Genomic DNA, 16,107 nt, shown 5'->3' with positions numbered 1-16,107 from the left:
TGATGTCGTGAGTAAAAATGTAAGATCATCAACAAAATTTCCATTTGGTAAATTTTTAATTGTCGGTCCGGTCTCGGTATTTTCTAGTACATTTTAAATTATACGGTCCGGTCCAGTCTGCTTTCATATTTTATTTAATCAGTCCGGTCTGGTATTGGTCTAAGTTAAAATGTATCAGTCCAGTCCGATCTTTAAAATAGTGTGTGATTGTGCAGAGCTCTAATATACATATACTATGTATATTTTTAAGCCCCTCTGTCCCTGCTTAAATAATTTTAGCCAGCGACGCCCGCAGTGTATCTCAGATTTTATACATCGTACATTTTTTTTTGAGATTCTTGCGCTTAAGTATGAAACTATGTATATCTGTACATCCGTCTGTACATACAGATATCCGTCTGATTCGACTGAGATTATATCAAATAGTATGAATTTCTGTGTTAGTTATATTATCTACATATGCGCTTCCCCATTAGGTAATATATGTGCATTCGAATGTTGTAACATACGTTCGCTCGTCAACACGTTTCGGCGAAAGAATATATATTGTGAGCGACCCGTATTTATTACATACATAAATTTCATATATATTTCATTGTTCAACTCTACACTTTATTGAACTGCGAAAAAAAATACGAGTTAAGCACCGACCAGAACCATTTGTTATACGTTCTAAAGGGTTTTTCAATGGCACGTGATGTGTTTGCGATAAGTGATTTATTGACTCGTGTACTTCATGGAGTCCGACGAAACGAGAAAGAAACGGAAAACATTACACACGAACTACGCACTTAAAATGTGCGATAACTTCAAGCGGAATTATAAACGGAATTTTATAGGTACTTTTAATTAATATCTTACATTTGATAATTAATACATTACACTTAAATTAACTGCATTTTCTACTCTCCGCGTGAGATGAAAAAAAAATAATATTAATTTTTAACTGTGTACATTTTTAAGGTGTTGTCGATGATTTAAAACCGTTGGATTTATCCGTAAGAAGTGCCTTGACACGTCATGCCAAGTCGAAAAAACCGTATAAATTATTCTGCGAAGTTTGCTCTAAGGGTTTTGATCGGCCGTCGCTTTTAAAAAGACACATAAGAACCCACACGGGTGAGATGAATTGACTTATTATTTTTAATGATATTAATTTATACGGTAGCTGGTTCAACTATATATTACAATTTACACTGGGCTACTTGAAGATTTTTCATAATGATATTTTATGAAACAGTATATATTTCGGAAAAAAGTTAATATTTAATTTTTTGATCTTTACATACTCCTTAAGAACCATGACACCCTTAGAATTTATATGAAAAATAATTTTGATTAGATTTTAGCAATACGAATGTCATATTATTATTATTATTTAAACGACATAATTTTCAAAATCTTAATTTTCGTTATAAAAAAATGTATAAAGAATCCTATTTAACATCTTTTTAAATAGTAATTATATAAGTATTGTCGATTAAAAAAATGCAATGAAATTTCAGTATGTTAAAATCGTAATTTTATTCAAATATAACTATTAATGAATTTACCTTACTCTTACTCAAATATAACTGTTAGGGTCCTCTTGCTTCTTGCATACTCTAAATCAGCGATTCTCAAACTGGGGGGTCGCCAATATATAAAATAACTAGCAAGGTGTTCTTGTAAATATCATCATGATAATCATTGTTGAGAATTACAATTGATAAAAGTTTAGAATTGCTAATAAAAACTTAAGTGAATATAAAATCATAGTAATTTATCACTAATTTTTAATATTATCATAGTAAAAGTGTCACTCAAAATCTTAGTGACATGACAGGGAGTTGGAGCCTCAAAAATACTGAGAACCGCTGCTCTAGATTAGTATTGACTTGAATGAATATATTTTATTTTTTTATAAAAAAAAAAAAAAAAAATGTGCTAATTATTATATTGCACAACCAAAAATATTGTTCAATTTTTCAAAATTCATAAGTTCACTCTGTAATTTATGAGAGTACGAACTTAAGATATAACATATCCTACATAGTAATTACTAATTTTTTAATTAGGATGAATTAAATTAATACAATCATATTTTTTACAATAGGTTTTATTCTGAAACTTTTTATAATAATTTCAAACAATAATAAAAATAACAGAAAAACATGTACTTATCATTTCTTATTAAAATAAAAATAAATTCACTTATAATCCTGATATTTAAGAATACAATATAAATAATATAATATTTCTACATTAATATATTATTATCTATTCTCAAATTAAAAAAAAAAAATATTATCTCTTTTTTTTTTATAGTATTACAAGCCATTAGGGCTTTACTGTCATAATTAAATTTTTCCACTCCTCTAAATTAAACGCATGGTTCATGTCTCCATTCTACTCTGGTCTCAGCTCCTGAATATCTTTTTTGATTACATTTAAATACTGTTGCTTAAGTAATTTTTATTTTTTTTCAAAAAAAATATTATTCATCTAAATCAAATTAATAAAAAGCTCATAACTCATATACACATTATAGGATCATACAAATGTGACACTTGTAATTATTAATATTTAATAGTCATTAAAAAAAAATCATATAACATAATGTTTTTGTCTTCTATGCTGTTTCAAGGAGAACGACCTCACGCATGTACACAGTGCAACAAGGCATTTTCTACATCCAGTGCATTGAATACACATAAACGCATACATAGCGGAGAACGACCACATGCATGTCCAATATGTGGTAAGACGTTCACAGCCAGTTCAAATCTCTATTACCACAGAATGACTCACTCCAAAGTAAACAATCTTCTAACAAAGAAAGAAGTAATCCAACTATTAATAATAGAGAGTAATTATTTCAGGTTAAGCCACATAAATGTAACACATGTGACAAATCATACCCAACACCAGGAAACTTGCGGGCACATATGTCATCACACTCTGGAGAATGGACGTACTATTGCAACTCCTGTAATCGCGGTTTCAGTAAGAAAATAAACTTAGAACGGCATGACAAGACATGCCGCAAACATGTGATGAAAACATTATCATCTCTTCAATAATTATCACTTTTTAGCATTAATAACAAAATATTATATTTTTATTTAGTCTTTAACATCAAGTTTTATTTTTTTACAAGAGTTTTCATCTTCATCTGTTGTCAATAAGTTTCGTTTGCTAATTGACGTTTTGCATAATGATGCTTGAGCATGTGATGAGGTATCTTGTTTAGTAATCTCCCGAACAACCATCGTAGCGTAATTGGATGGTTTCAAAGAGAACTCAATCAAAAGTGATTTAAAAGAACCGCCTAAAAAAAAAAAAAAAATTATGAAGGGAAAATACAATGTAAAACCTAATATTTATTATTAGGATTATTATTAATATTTATTTATTATTTCCAATAAACCTAAGATTTACTCTTCCTAAAACAAAATTTTTTAAGTAGCAAAAACATATTTAATCTTTATCATAGTAGTATTATTATTTAATTTATGTTAAAATATATTTATTATTTATTTATCATATACCAGGTACAGAATGGAATGGTTGTTTATTATTCATTATTTCAATGTCTGATAACAGCAAATCATCGTTTAAGTCATCATGATTTACAGTAGACCATACTATATCTTCTGCTTTAGATATAATAGCTCTATAAGTTCCTTTTAAAGAAAACAATCTGAAATTAAACACATAATATAAATACATAATATTTTTTAAGTTATAGCATTCTTAAAAAATAAAACATACTTATTTTTTTTCATTAGTTTTTCTGATGTCAAATTATCCTTGGCTAAAAGATCTATATACCATTTCCCAATTTCATTTTCAGGATATCGAACATCACAACCAGGTAATGGATATACAACATCAAAAATAGTATACTTTGATAAACTTTCTTCTGATATTATTTCAACTTCAGGACATTTTCCATTGCTTAAATCATTGTTTTCTTCTTTAATTTCTTCTTCATCAATAATTTCAATGAGGGCTTCTTTTGCATCATTGTCCTTGAATACCAAATCTCCAACTATTGGTTTTAAACCATATTTTCTTATACGTTGAGACACAATAGTATTCCACAATAAACTCTGATAGGAGTGAAGATACAACAGCACCAAATTCCTTGGAATCTATAATATTTTAATAAATTAAAAATGCATAACTGAAGAATACAATAACTATCATACAATTTGAAAAGCATTAACATAAGCTTTGGGACCATTAAATGCCAACGATCGTATAATTTTAGCCTCAACTGTAAAATTTTTCTTCGATAATTGTTTTAAAGCCATTTTGGGATCTCTTGTCTCCCACCAAACTGACCTGGCACGATCAGTATCAGTTTCAAAGGCACTTTCCATAGGTCTAGGTTTCAAAATATGCTCAATAGCCTCAAAAAAAAAAAAAAATAAATAAATAAATATATTAAAATTCATTATTAAAATAATCTTAAGATAGAAATAGAAATTTTAAAGAAATATTTACTTCTTCGCAGTTACCACAAGCCAATGATTTTCCAACAACATAAGTCGGAGATACTAATGAACTACCAAATCTTTGTAATCCATAATAATTAACAAATCCATGTATTTTTAACATTTCAATAGAATTAGATACCTCTTCATCGCTTCCTTTAATATTTCTAAAAAACAAATTATTAAAACCAATAATCAGAATTAAGTATTCTTGTTATCTCTAACTTTTAAAATGTACTACCTACTATTACAGGTGTTACATTTATTTTTTTGATTTTAGAATTTCTAAGTTAAGTAAATAATCAAATATACAAATTTACTTAAGACTTATATAAATTAGAAATTGTTAAAAATTAAATTATCATATAATGATCTATAAATATGTAAACTATATTACAAACTAATACAATCGAAGGTAAAATATTAGCAACTAAAATCATTTGAAAATATATAAATCAAATGAACTGTTGCGTAGTGTTAATATAACAGTTCAAAAAAATAATATGTAGTAGGATATTTCCAAATAATTACTGAATTTCAGTTAAACTGTTATTTATTGAAATATTTATAAGTACAAAGTATTAATTTAATTTAACTAATAGACTTGCATGAAGGTGCTTGCTAAGATCGGATTACAATATATCTAAATATTGGTCTGTTAGCAACCTCCTAGTCCTACATTATTTATTATTTATGTGGTTCCCCCTATATAATGATAGTTGTAAGGATCTACATTTATATATATCTATAACAGAACATTTACTTGCTTTTTTACAAAGTTAAACTTATGAGTGGAGTATTTTTGTAATGAAGTAGTTTATTAGACCTTAAAAATGACAAAAGATTGTCAATATGTCAAGGAACGAAGCCATTAAGTTCTTAGGTGTTCATGACTTAATGAACAAGAATATGAGAATACAGAATACCTGTCAAAATCAACAAATTATGTAACTACTCATATAAGCCTCATTACAGTACATATATTAAAAATTAGATGATTAATTTAGACACGGGTAAAATTACCTTAGAGCTATACGAAATCTATTTCCTTTAAGATCCCCTAATTTAAGGCTAAAATCTTTGTATACATAATTTCCAGTCCATATATTCCTAGTATAAGCTTTTGCAACATTATCAGCATTTAATTTTCGAACTGATATCATTTGAGTAGTATTTCCTCGCTTATCTTTTGTGCCAGCATGTTTTATCATATTAACCTTCACCCTAAATTAAAAACAAGCTATTTTATAAATATTTAACTAAGTAAACAATAAAAATAATAAATACTATAAATTAAAAATTAATTGAATATGATTTAATCAACCAACATGTTGCAAAAATCATTATTTGAAAAATAATAACTTACTAAAAACTTACTTAACAAAAAAAAAATTAAATTATTAATGTTGAAAAAACTGATGATTTTAAAATATTTAATTAAAATGTTACCCAAGTTGTTTAGAAAGAATGTTCACTACATTTGTAGTATCCATATTACATTTGTGTAAAGCAAAATGTAAATATTCAGGCCTGGATGTAGGCCATGTTTGTCTATCTATAATAAAAACAATAATATATTTAACTAACAGAAATATTAGTTTTCATTCATATTTTGAATCCTTTTTCATTTTATCATTAAACTTCGACAAAAATATCAAGCTATCAAAAACGGTATTCGGACAAAATATCCTGTAATAAAATATCCAAGTCAAAATAACCAAATAAAAAAAATTATAAAAATTTGTATTATTAATAACTGTATAATTTTTATTTAAATACATTATTGTTCATTTTTAGATCACATTTTAATACAATTTAACATTAATAATACTTTATAATAAAGTTATAAAATAATAATAAAAATAATATGTTGTATTAGGTATATAGTAATTATATCTTTAGTTTTATGTAGTGCATTACAATGTAAAATAGTTTTATTTTTACTATTATTATTTTATTACTATATTATAAAATATTAAATAATGTTAATTTTGATTTAAAAATGAACAATGTATCTAAATAAAAAATAAATAAAAAAATAATGTACAGATATACAAATTTATTATTTTTTTATTTGGATATTTTGTCCTAGATTCATCAAAAACATAGGTATAAAACATTATTATTCATTATTTATTTTCCAACATTTAAGTAAAATAGTAATTTACTAAATCATTAATCCAAATTAACTAGCTTACTATAAAATTTTTATGTATGTACATTAGAATTAATATTAATTATTTACATTTTGTAATTAAGTCTTAATACTATTGAAATTGGTTTAATAAACATTTAGTTTCATATGTACATATGTATATTATTACTATTAACTTCTATTACACAGTTAATCATCCTTTGATATTAGTTACAAGTAATGCATACAAAAGATAAATATATTTATAAATTAGAATATATGTACTATTTCATGATATAAGAAAATCAATAAACTACTCAAATACATTTTACTTATTATCACATAAAATAAAGACATAGGTTATTGATAAAAATCAAATTAGAGCTTATATTAATAAATATTTAATAAATATTTTCCCATATCTATGATCTAGAAATAGTTATAACAGTAATTATATATATTGTAACTCAGTGATAGATAAATTTTTATTTCATTATGAGCTTTATTTTAGTTGTTAAGGCAAAGTCGAATTTAATATAAATTTAATTTTACTTGAATAATACTAAGCATTAATAAATATTTTCATTATAATATAATATATCAGTTGTTAAATATACACTCACCATTTTTAACAAGAGTAGATAGACTAACTGCAATAAATGGTTTGTCCTGAGCATCTTTTTTAGTGCAAGTACTAACTTTTTTATTATACTTGAACTTTAAAAACTTATGTATTGATTTACGCTGTTCTTTAGTTAATCCATCAGTCTAAATAAATTTTATATACATTAAAATAAAATGATGGTATACAATTTTTTTAATTAAAAATATTACACTAATTTCGATTTGTTTAGAACTATGAGATTCTATCAATTTATCAATATCTTCCGCATATTTTTCACATAAACCACTTTCATCAATCACATCTAGACACATTTAATAAATCAATAATTTAAAAGTTTTTTCATTATAAATAGATTACCATTTTTACAAGGTTCCTCTAATTCTTTTTCAGGAACAGTACGACTCGTAAGGCGCACAATATTTCCATCTAAATCAATTTCATTCACTTGAAAATCAGATAACCTAAATTTATTGAAATATTAAAACTAAAATAAAAATTTGTTTGATTTCTATTAACCTGTGCTTTAATATACCAGACATTCCAGTAGTAGATGTAGTAAACTCTGTAATACCTACATTTTTTTCTTGAAGTCCCTCGAACAATACTGTCTTTGTAGGTCCTGAATATAAAAACGTTACATATCCTGTCATTCATATGAATTAAACTATGAAATACAAGTTAATATAAATAAATCCATACGCAAGTTTTTCAGCACGGAATCAATAACAGAGTCGTTGGTTTGACTGTTTACTCCTAACATTTCTTCTTCTATAACACTCATTTTTCAACAAAAAAAGAAATAAAATAGGAAAATAGTGTCAAATGTACATGTAATTAAAATATAAAATTTCAAAAAATCGTATTATTTTTATAATACAAACGATATTTATTAATTGTAATAAGTTTTGAATATTTAGACGTGCTTCAATTTAACGTGTATGAAACGTAAGAACTAATCGAAGACAACTCAAATTGTAACCGAAGATTAACTTTTTTTAGGTTAAATTTGTTTTATTAATAGTATTATGAACAGTTTCGACAATCAAAATATAATTACAAAAATATACTCGTACGATACAGTACGGTATGGAAAGAAAATTCAAGGCGAAACTTTATTATAATACACGTATTTTATTTAAATTTCGCATTTTGTATTCAATCCATTAGTTGTGTGAAATGTGGTCATTGTGGTGTAAATTTCTGGTAATAATATTTCCGAGACAACGATAGATAACACAGTTATCACTTATCAGTGAAATGCAAAATTCGTTCGAAAACGATGTGACGTCAGTAGTACATTGTGTAGTCTGCAATCATGAAACTGTACCTTGTTTCTACGTCATTAAAGATACGACTACAGATATTTATTTTTATACATTTTTGAACTAGACTACAAAAACTTCCGTTTTCTATAAATTGTGTTAGTATACATGTGTTCAATAAATTTATGATTGACTCACTAACTGTATAATTGCCATTTGTTGTGGTCAATTTTAAATCGTTCCAATTCAACGCACATACTTCGTTAGTGGTAAGTTCAAATCATCGAGACTGTCCAGATTCACGCACAACTGTAATAAATTGAAATATGTCTGTTATCTAGGTTAACGGGTTCTAGTGGTATTGCTGCTCACAATTTTTGTTTTTACCTTTGCCAAACTGTGTCACGTGCCGACGTGCCTATATAATTATATTAAATAACGAAATTTTTATAACGCATAATGAGCATTAATTAAAATTACGTTAACTTACTGGTAAATAATTTAAAACAAACGTTTTTTCCTGAATATTTAGTGGATTTTATAAATTTTATAATATGTTGGGTTGAATAAATGTGTATATTATTTTAATTTTTTTTTATTGATTTACTTAAAATATGGATTTACATAAAATTGAAATTATTCACAATACAAAACTCAAAAAAATAACTAATTATTTTTTAAATCTATTTTAAAAATGGTATCAATAGTATTGTTAAATATTCAAAAAATATTTGTCTTAAGTTTTAGTTATAGTTAAATTTGATTTCAATGATTTTAGTATGAAATAATTATTAAAATTTTAATTTAATATAACATTAATAGTATATAAAATATGTATTTGTTTATTAATATTAATTGTAATAGTGTATTCAATTGTGTGAAAAAAAATAAATAATCATAGTATTTATTTATTATAATTAGAGCTCGGATTCAAAGCATAATAAATAACAAAAAAAGCAAAAATTAAGCATATTAATTTTTTAAAAAAGTAAAAAATAAAGTTTGACTAAAAATTAATATAAATTAGTTAAAAAACTGAATAAAAAAATTATTAACTACCATGTATTTTATAAGATTTGCAGTAGCGAAATTGTATCTATTATCAGACTGAATGTTTTTATACAAAGAAAACGAATGCTTTACATCCATTGAAGTTATTGGTACACACTTCAAGCAAATGGTTTTATTTAAATTTAATCTATGATAACTCATTTAGTTTGATTAAACACCATCAATAAATTATTAATGTCTAGTAATTGTTTTCAGCCTTTGTTATTCAAAAGAACCATTTAGTTAATCCGAAATTGCAGTTGCAATATCTCCATTAGCTTCATATAACTTCTTTCCTGCATCTAAGATAATATTTATACATTTTATCAACTATCTAACTGTCTGTAGATCGATAATTTATATGTTTTATAAATTGAATAACTAAGCCGAAAACAATAATAATCCAGTACAACCAATTAGTCCGTGTTCCGGGTTTTCAAATTTGTTATAAATTAAATACATTTTTTTTATTACTATAGTATAATAAACATAAAATATCCACAGCTGGAATAGCTGAAAAAGCAAAAAAAAACATTTACATAAAAAAAAGCCAAAATAAATTGGTTTATTTGGATATAGAAAGACGTGAAACAAATGTATATTTAAAAATTAGAGTTCTATCTCATATATAAAAAAAGAAGCATTTCCTTTAAAATCCGAGCCCCAATTATAATGAAGTTCAATTATTAATCTTTGATTACCAAAAGTAGTTCAAGGTGTAATATAGTTTAGTAAATAACATTTTATGTATTAATGATATCCATTTCCATATTTATGTTAATTTTCAAATCCTTTAATATTTATTATTATTATTGTCATAATACAGTTTTAAAATAATTGTACACATAAAGAAATTATATATATTATTAACTAGTCAGATATAAAGGTATCATATAAAACCATTAAATCTAATAGTTTAAAAAAAAAAGTAAATTATAATAGGTTAATTTTGAAGATACTAATTTGTATGAATAATACGTTTAAAATCCATGTACATTCTTCATAATATGTTCTTATTATAATTCTTTGTTTCAGATAATTTTATTTGATATTAAATATTATTATGCCTTGGTGTGTGGTAGTTGGCTGTAAAAACAATTTAAAAGCTACAAAACGTTCTGGAAAAGATGTGTCTTATCATATTTTTCCAAAAAACCCTCAACGCCGTAGTGCTTGGATCAACACTTTAAATCGACCTTTTAAGTTTAATGCAGATGCATCATATATCTGCTCAGAACATTTTATAACTGATGACTTTGAAAGTAATAGTTTAAAAGAAGAATTATTAAATATTAAAGTCAAAAGACAACTTAAAAAAACTGGTAAATATAATTATTTGTTTAAGTTATAACTTAAATACTATAAATCTATTAATTATTTATATCAATGAGCTAAAAACCTTTCCAGCTATTCCATCTGTTAATATGCCTACACCTTTAGAAGAAAAACAATATAAAGTTTCCGTACAAAATTTAAGTAGTCAAAGTCCTATTGAAGTTTATACCAATGTAAGTATTACTAAGTAACAATTAATAGGATAATATCTATATATAAATGTCATGCTAGTTAATATTCTAAACATATTAAAGCTCAGTAACTTTGAAGAGTATTTTATAAACATATTTTATTTTATTTTACTATAGTGATGGGCATAACCGAATACCAACTATTAGTTATACTTATAAAAATACTACCGATTAATTAGTCACTAATAATAAGCATGACCGAATAATTTGGAGTATCGAATATTAGTTGTACTTATAAAAATACTACTGACTAATAATAAACACGACCGAATAATAATTCATTAGTTGACTAATTATTCCATAGTTGACTAATTATTTATTAGTTGATTAATTATCTGTTAGTCAACTAATTATTCGTTAGTCGATTAAATTATTTGTCAACTAATATTTTAGTCATAAACCGACTAATAAACTTATTCAGTACAATCGATTTAGTCGGTAGTTATTAGTTACTCATGCCCATCACTATTGTACTACTTAAATGTATAAATTTAATTTTCTAAAAAAAATAATACTTAAAAATAGTTTATTATCATATTTAATAAATGTGTGTTTAATTAATAATTATATATTTAATTTAACTAAAAAAAGCTGTAAACTAAATTGCAGGTTAATATACTATTATATTAATTGACAATGTATTGTGCTTTTTCATTAATTTTGAGTTATTTTATTCAGTATAAATTTAACAATGATCTTTTGTCGAAAATAGCATGAAAAAAAACTGAATTTATCATATATTTATACTATTATTATTATAATTTATTTATGACAAGCCATAAATTTTTATGGCAAACCATCATTGTTATTTCCGGTTAGAAACTTATAATGGAATCTAGTTTTTACAAAGTAATATTTTATTCTTACTAATTTTATTAGAAACAATACAAATTATAAGATAATAATACTGTGGGTATTTCATATTTTGACTGAAATAAATGAGATAAGTTACACATTTTATTGTATTGTAAAATATAACCATTACTTCATTGATATTTAAGTGTATTCAGTAAATACTGCTTATTTTAAAAAAATAATTAAAAATAATTCTTATGTTTTTAAGTCAGTACTTCCGAAAAAAGATGTCGTACCAACAGTAAAAGAAGAGATTGAAGTAATAGACGTAAAAATGGTAGAAGATGAGTTAATAAAGAAAGAACGTAAAAAACTTGTAGATAAATTATTAGCTGATTATGAAGAGCAACAAAACAATAAGGGTCATTTAAAAGGCATGGTAACAAAGTATCCAAATTTTTTTTCTCCTAAAATTAATCCAAATGCTAAACTTGGTGATAAATTAAGATTATTAAAAGCTATAGATAACCCTGAAACCTATTCTCCACCTAAAAAAAGAAAAATATCTCTACCATCCAAATCTAATACAGAAAACATAGAAATTCCAATTTCTACTAATACATCTCTAACTAAAAATCAAATCATTCAAGTATCAGCAGTTAAAGGTGGACTTATGTTACATGCACTTCCACAAAATGCTAATAGCTTACAGGATACTTTTGAAAAATCTGTTATTGAAGAAGAAGTAGATGAAGAAGAAGAAATTATTATTGTTACAGAAGATGAAGCAAGTCACGTAGATCTATCATCATATGAAGAACAGCACAAAGAAAATAACACTGAAATAATTATTGTGACTAACTTGAAAGAAACTGAAGATACATTTAAACATTTAGAAAACATACCTAAAAAATCTACTGATAAAATTAATGATAGCAATAAAAATTATTGTGTACAAAATAATTTAAATAAAAGTAATGGTAAATGCATTCCTTTACATATTAATAAAGTAAAATTGACTGAAGAAAAAGCATGCCAAGTATTAATCCCATGCAAAGGTTGTGAACACAGAAGTCTTAAAATTAATAAACTTTTAAGAGAAAGAGTAAGATTATTGAAAGATCATAACCAAAATGGTGCATGGAAAGATCCAGATGAAATCACTAATTTAAGAAGAATGAATGGTGTTCTATCTTTATTGTTAAAACAATGTGTTAGTGAAAAATATGGTAAAAAGTCTTCATCAATAAGAGTTGATTTAGTTCAGGATTCTATAGAAAGAATTGACAGAGGATGGTCAATGCAAGATACATCGGAAGCCTTATGTCAAGCTTTTAGTGTTAATGCATATGACAAATTTTCCAGAGCTTTTGAAATATTAAATGAAACATAATGTGAAAATTACATTTTATTAAATAAATATTTAATTGATTATTTAATACCATCTTATTTATAGTAAATTGTTAATAAATTAGATTTCTATCAATACAATATTGAAATTCACTAACATTGGTATTTATTAAAAAGTTGTATTTAATCATTGTTTACAGGGTAAAAAATTACAAATTAAAAAAAAATAAAATTTTCAAATTATATAAAATCTATTTTTCATTATTTATTATGCTTGATTAAAAAATGTTTTTGTAAAAAAAATAGTATAAAAATTTTTATATTGATTGTAAGTGTTATATTGTTGAAATATTTTTTATTAAGAATATTATAAATCATTTTTTTCTTAATTGTATAAATAAAATAACAAAATTCAGTTGTATTAAGTTTCTTATTTCTATAATACTTTTACCAATTGTTTTGGTTCAATGTTACTACTATTTTATATCATAATGTTTTTTGGATTAGATTCAGAGACATCTTGTAAAGCCTCTACGATTTAATGTTACTCATTATTGTTAGTAGATCAGCCTGGGTAGGTCCCAACAACCCCACAACCTAAAAATGTTGCGTCAGTATTGGTTGTAGAAATCAAAAACTGGTATACATATCTATTATTTAATCTAATTATTCTAATGAATAATAATAGTACTGATCTCCACTTGCAAAATCAATTAAAAATCAGAGCTTACTCACAACCAAATAATTTGGTTCACACATATGTGGTTTACAGTTCTTTTATGTACCTTCGTATATTAAAAGTAATATATAAAATAAATAATCAGTATCGTCCGTATGTATCTTACAGTATTAAGGTGCGATTCCTATGCACGCGACTAAAGAAGCGTGATTTGAATTTTGTCCTCGTGATCATTTATTTAGCCGTATGGTCTAATATTGAATCCTATGCACACGGCTAACTAAAATAATTTTAGGCACGTATATTTAGTTGTAATAAGTTCTCTATTTGGTTAGGTTGTACTTGTATATTTTATAAGTGTGTTTTAAAATATTATTAGTTTCACCATGTCCTTAACAAAAAAACAAAAAAAATTTTAAACTACTTCTTTTACAACGAGTAAAAGAAGAACAAACCATCATAAAATACGTTCTGCTAAAAAATAAAAATGAAGTGCATAAAATGTACTTAGCCAGGGAAGTTGAAGGATTTTTCAGTGTCCTTAATAAAAAACATGGCAAGACGAAACCAAATTCAGGGAATTTTTCAGATTGAGCTGGGATCAATTTAATTATGTATTGAACCTAGTTGAGGAAGACAAAAACCAACCCAAACAACAAAATTAGAAAACCCATAACTGCTGCTGAAAAACTAGCAGTCACGCTGAGATAACGTAACATATGTTTATAGTATAATTTATATTTCATAGTTCCTGTATAATGTTCATTTTTAAATAATGTGTATAAAATCATTTTTATTGATAATAAATTATATTAAACTTCTCCTTTAATAAAAATTAACTAATTAAATGATGGCATTTTTTAGGTCATACAAACATGAATGTTCCCTTACACATTCAGCCAATTGTATTCAATCATACGGTATATTAAAAATTAGCCGCGCGGCTCGTGCGATTTGACTGCTTTCGAAGCGGTCGTCGCCGCGCGCGTCCGCCGCGATCGTAGGAATCGGTTACATTTAAAAACAAGTAAAGTAGTGCACGCGCGGCCAAAATTGAATCGCACCGCGTTGGCCACGCGTCTCTAGACACGAGCATAGGAATCACACCTTTAACTGGGATACTTGTATGACAAGTATTGGCGAGATTCTCATGAGGTATATCTCTACATCAAATTTAATCTGAGAGGCTAAGATAATATTGTAATGCCCAGCAAAAATTAGTATATATGTAGTAAGGTGTGCTAAAATTGTACAAATTGTAATAATATATAGTACAGCATTTGAACGATAGCTAAAAATGTAATTGAAAAAAATAAATATATATATATATATATAATATGTATGGATAATTTCATAATCCTACACAATAATTAATCTAGGTACGTAATAATTTACAAACTTTTTCAGTTTTAATTAAAAACAAAAAAATAACGTAATTATTATATGAAGTCTAAACCACTAATGCAGTTAGATTAAATCCAAAATTAATACCACCGTGAAATCAATGTATTTCGCCGTATTTAGAATGTTTAATGTTTTCAAATATTTTGCCAAGTAATGCAAAAATGTAATACATAATTAAATGTTGTAATTTCGGTATACCATTAATTTACAGTCAAATGGTATAATGCTATAGCGTGTCCAGTTCTAATTTTATCGGTGAACTATTGACCAGTTAGGTTCAGTGGCACAAAAAAAAACTGTATTATTCCCCTCTCATCTACCAGTTATCAACTATTCTTATGAAATAAAACCGTTCAGTTAATAATATATTAAATAAAATGTTTTAAATAATCAATAGCAATAATAATTAAAAATATAATAAATAAGTCACCAAATAATGATCCTAATAAATTTTTACCTTATTTTGATTATCTACCAATAATGGAATATAAAACGTATTTATTTCAATGATAAGGTCAAGAAACTCAGAACATAAGTCGTTGATTTTTACTATGAACTCTTAAATATGTCTCTACAATATCATATTATCATGTACCTATGAAAAAAAAAAACCTAGAGGACCTTGAACTATCCGAACCATTTCAGTTGACAATCATATTTTGTAACATTATTATTTCTAAAATTTTAATTTTCTAACCATTTCTTTTGAAAATATAAAAATTAGTTTCTTTGCCTAGTTAAATTATAAAATAATTTAAATTAAACTCGAAGAAATAATAAAATGCAGACATTTTTTAATAA

The 16,107-nt window shown here is 25.3% G+C and overlaps 3 protein-coding genes across 5 annotated transcripts; 2 read left to right on the top strand and 1 right to left on the bottom strand.

Annotated features, from left to right (window-relative positions):
- The first annotated feature begins 490 nt into the window (after positions 1-490).
- LOC112689419 (zinc finger protein 716-like) lies at positions 491-3,085 on the top strand. The gene is made up of 4 exons (XM_025563124.1): positions 491-839; positions 964-1,119; positions 2,627-2,796; positions 2,862-3,085. The coding sequence occupies exons 1-4, from the start codon at positions 737-739 to the stop codon at positions 3,060-3,062; spliced, it is 630 nt and encodes a 209-aa protein (XP_025418909.1). The 5' UTR covers positions 491-736; the 3' UTR covers positions 3,063-3,085.
- LOC112689411 (pseudouridylate synthase 7 homolog) lies at positions 3,070-8,095 on the bottom strand. Of its 2 annotated transcripts, none has more exons than XM_025563109.1 (12): positions 7,940-8,095; positions 7,757-7,859; positions 7,598-7,701; positions 7,450-7,541; positions 7,239-7,383; positions 5,931-6,036; positions 5,505-5,705; positions 4,492-4,648; positions 4,194-4,397; positions 3,754-4,136; positions 3,531-3,682; positions 3,070-3,310 (listed from the first exon to the last, which is right to left on the bottom strand). In XM_025563109.1, the coding sequence occupies exons 1-12, from the start codon at positions 8,019-8,021 to the stop codon at positions 3,105-3,107; spliced, it is 1,935 nt and encodes a 644-aa protein (XP_025418894.1). In that variant the 5' UTR covers positions 8,022-8,095; the 3' UTR covers positions 3,070-3,104. The 2 variants fall into 2 exon arrangements, with proteins under 2 accessions (XP_025418894.1, XP_025418895.1); XM_025563110.1 differs by having other exon boundaries at positions 7,816-7,859; positions 7,940-7,964.
- Positions 8,096-8,537: 442 nt separating this feature from the next.
- On the top strand, positions 8,538-13,314 carry LOC112689413. Of its 2 annotated transcripts, XM_025563112.1 has the most exons (5): positions 8,538-8,771; positions 8,844-8,994; positions 10,588-10,874; positions 10,960-11,060; positions 12,142-13,314. In XM_025563112.1, the coding sequence occupies exons 3-5, from the start codon at positions 10,616-10,618 to the stop codon at positions 13,264-13,266; spliced, it is 1,485 nt and encodes a 494-aa protein (XP_025418897.1). In that variant the 5' UTR covers positions 8,538-8,771; positions 8,844-8,994; positions 10,588-10,615; the 3' UTR covers positions 13,267-13,314. The 2 variants fall into 2 exon arrangements, with proteins under 2 accessions (XP_025418897.1, XP_025418898.1); XM_025563113.1 differs by lacking the exon at positions 8,844-8,994.
- The last annotated feature ends 2,793 nt before the right edge of the window (positions 13,315-16,107 follow it).

This window comes from Sipha flava, unplaced genomic scaffold (assembly GCF_003268045.1).
Source record: "Sipha flava isolate LNK unplaced genomic scaffold, YSA_version1 43_pilon_pilon, whole genome shotgun sequence".
NCBI lineage: Eukaryota > Metazoa > Arthropoda > Insecta > Hemiptera > Aphididae > Sipha > Sipha flava.
This window is presented reverse-complemented; position numbering and strand designations above follow the sequence as displayed.

What these genes read in the sequence shown, in the direction of transcription:
- LOC112689419 (XM_025563124.1), top strand. Translation starts at nt 737, where the DNA reads ATGGAGTCCGACGAAACGAGAAAGAAACGGAAAACATTACACACGAAC. An exon ending in ACACATAAGAACCCACACGG is followed by an intron (nt 1,120 to 2,626) that starts GTGAGATGAATT and finishes TGCTGTTTCAAG; the next exon opens with GAGAACGACCTCACGCATGT. An exon ending in ACAGAATGACTCACTCCAAA is followed by an intron (nt 2,797 to 2,861) that starts GTAAACAATCTT and finishes TAATTATTTCAG; the next exon opens with GTTAAGCCACATAAATGTAA.
- LOC112689413 (XM_025563113.1), top strand. Translation starts at nt 10,616, where the DNA reads ATGCCTTGGTGTGTGGTAGTTGGCTGTAAAAACAATTTAAAAGCTACA. An exon ending in AAGACAACTTAAAAAAACTG is followed by an intron (nt 10,875 to 10,959) that starts GTAAATATAATT and finishes AAACCTTTCCAG; the next exon opens with CTATTCCATCTGTTAATATG. An exon ending in CTATTGAAGTTTATACCAAT is followed by an intron (nt 11,061 to 12,141) that starts GTAAGTATTACT and finishes TATGTTTTTAAG; the next exon opens with TCAGTACTTCCGAAAAAAGA.
- LOC112689411 (XM_025563109.1), bottom strand. Translation starts at nt 8,021, where the DNA reads ATGAGTGTTATAGAAGAAGAAATGTTAGGAGTAAACAGTCAAACCAAC. An exon ending in AGATTTCGTATAGCTCTAAG is followed by an intron (nt 4,649 to 5,504) that starts GTAATTTTACCC and finishes TTTGTTTTTTAG; the next exon opens with AAATATTAAAGGAAGCGATG. An exon ending in ACCATTCCATTCTGTACCTG is followed by an intron (nt 3,311 to 3,530) that starts GTATATGATAAA and finishes TTTTTTTTTTAG; the next exon opens with GCGGTTCTTTTAAATCACTT.